We start from the raw sequence: 1,179 nt of genomic DNA, 5'->3' as shown, positions 1-1,179 counted from the left end.
AATAAATCAGTATATTATTATGATTTCTGAAGGATCATGTGACACTGAAGACTGGAGTAATGTTGCTGAAAATACAGCTTTGATCACAGCAATAAATTACATTTTACAATATATTCACACAGAAAACAGCTATTTTAAATTGTCATAATAATTGACAATATTATTGCTTTTTATGTATATTTGATCAGATAATGCAGCCTGCATACATGTGAATATGTATACAAAACAAATGGCCACTTTAATGCATGTAATTCTTTCTATTACGTTAACATTGCTAAAAGTTTTTTTTTTTTTTCAGAAGTTTTCATTCAATACACTCCATTCTGTGTGATTTATATGCGTTTTGAAAAGTGGGGACATGGGGTAATGTCCTGAAAAGTCACCTTCTCCTTGTAATACCTATGTCATACCCTTGTCATTATACAAATTTATTCAAAGTTATACAAAGTTATTTTGTCCTCATTTGTCACAAATCTATTACGTTAACATTGCTAAAAGTTTTTTTTTTTTTTCAGAAGTTTTCATTATTTTCTGAAAAGCACACGAGAGGAGTTAACCCGACTGAAGAAAACACTAACAGTACTGAGCTTCCTCGTAAACCTGACGCTGATGTTGTTTTGTGTTCGTTTGCAGAATTTCCTGTAAGGATCTGAAGAGTATGCTGTGCCAGGTCAACTACAGAGTTCCCAATATGAGGTTCTTACGAGAGAAACTTCCGGTAACAAACACACTTCTGCATGCACCTTCATTCAGACCACTGCAGAATTAATAGTTCACTTTATAATCTCTGTTATACATTATATGTTTTTCATGTAATATCTTGGTTAGGATGGAGAGCTGAGGAACGGAGATGTATCGTATAGTCATTTTGCGCAGTTGTACCGCAGCCTGATGTTTGACGCACAGAAATCAGTAAGTCACGTTTATTTGTATGTGTTATTTATATGTGGCCTCTTCAGAGCCACTTAAACCCCATCAGTCGCCCCGCTTCTCAAGTGGCCTTCACGTCAATACTCGCCCTTTTAAAAAGCCACAAGATCCATCAGCTAAAAGCCATTAGGCCACACTCAAGCTCACACAAACACACACTCACACTCACACAGACACACACTCTCACACACACTCTCTCTCTCTCACACACACACACACACACACACACACACACACACACACACACAC

At 36.6% G+C, this 1,179-nt stretch overlaps 1 protein-coding gene across 1 annotated transcript in view; it reads left to right on the top strand.

The window, feature by feature from the left end:
• Positions 1-1,179, top strand: part of LOC107723006 (1-phosphatidylinositol 4,5-bisphosphate phosphodiesterase gamma-1-like) — a 39,935-nt gene that overhangs the window by 17,914 nt on the left and 20,842 nt on the right. Inside the window, exons 5-6 of the mRNA XM_016531507.1 lie at positions 634-718; positions 829-912. Of these exons, the coding sequence (XP_016386993.1) occupies positions 634-718; positions 829-912 (169 nt within the window). The remainder of the gene's footprint in view (positions 1-633; positions 719-828; positions 913-1,179) is intronic.

Source organism: Sinocyclocheilus rhinocerous, unplaced genomic scaffold (genome assembly GCF_001515625.1).
Source record: "Sinocyclocheilus rhinocerous isolate Xijiao unplaced genomic scaffold, SAMN03320098_v1.1 scaffold664, whole genome shotgun sequence".
NCBI lineage: Eukaryota > Metazoa > Chordata > Actinopteri > Cypriniformes > Cyprinidae > Sinocyclocheilus > Sinocyclocheilus rhinocerous.
Note: the sequence above shows the minus strand (reverse complement) of the source record. Positions and strands in the feature narration are given on the sequence as shown.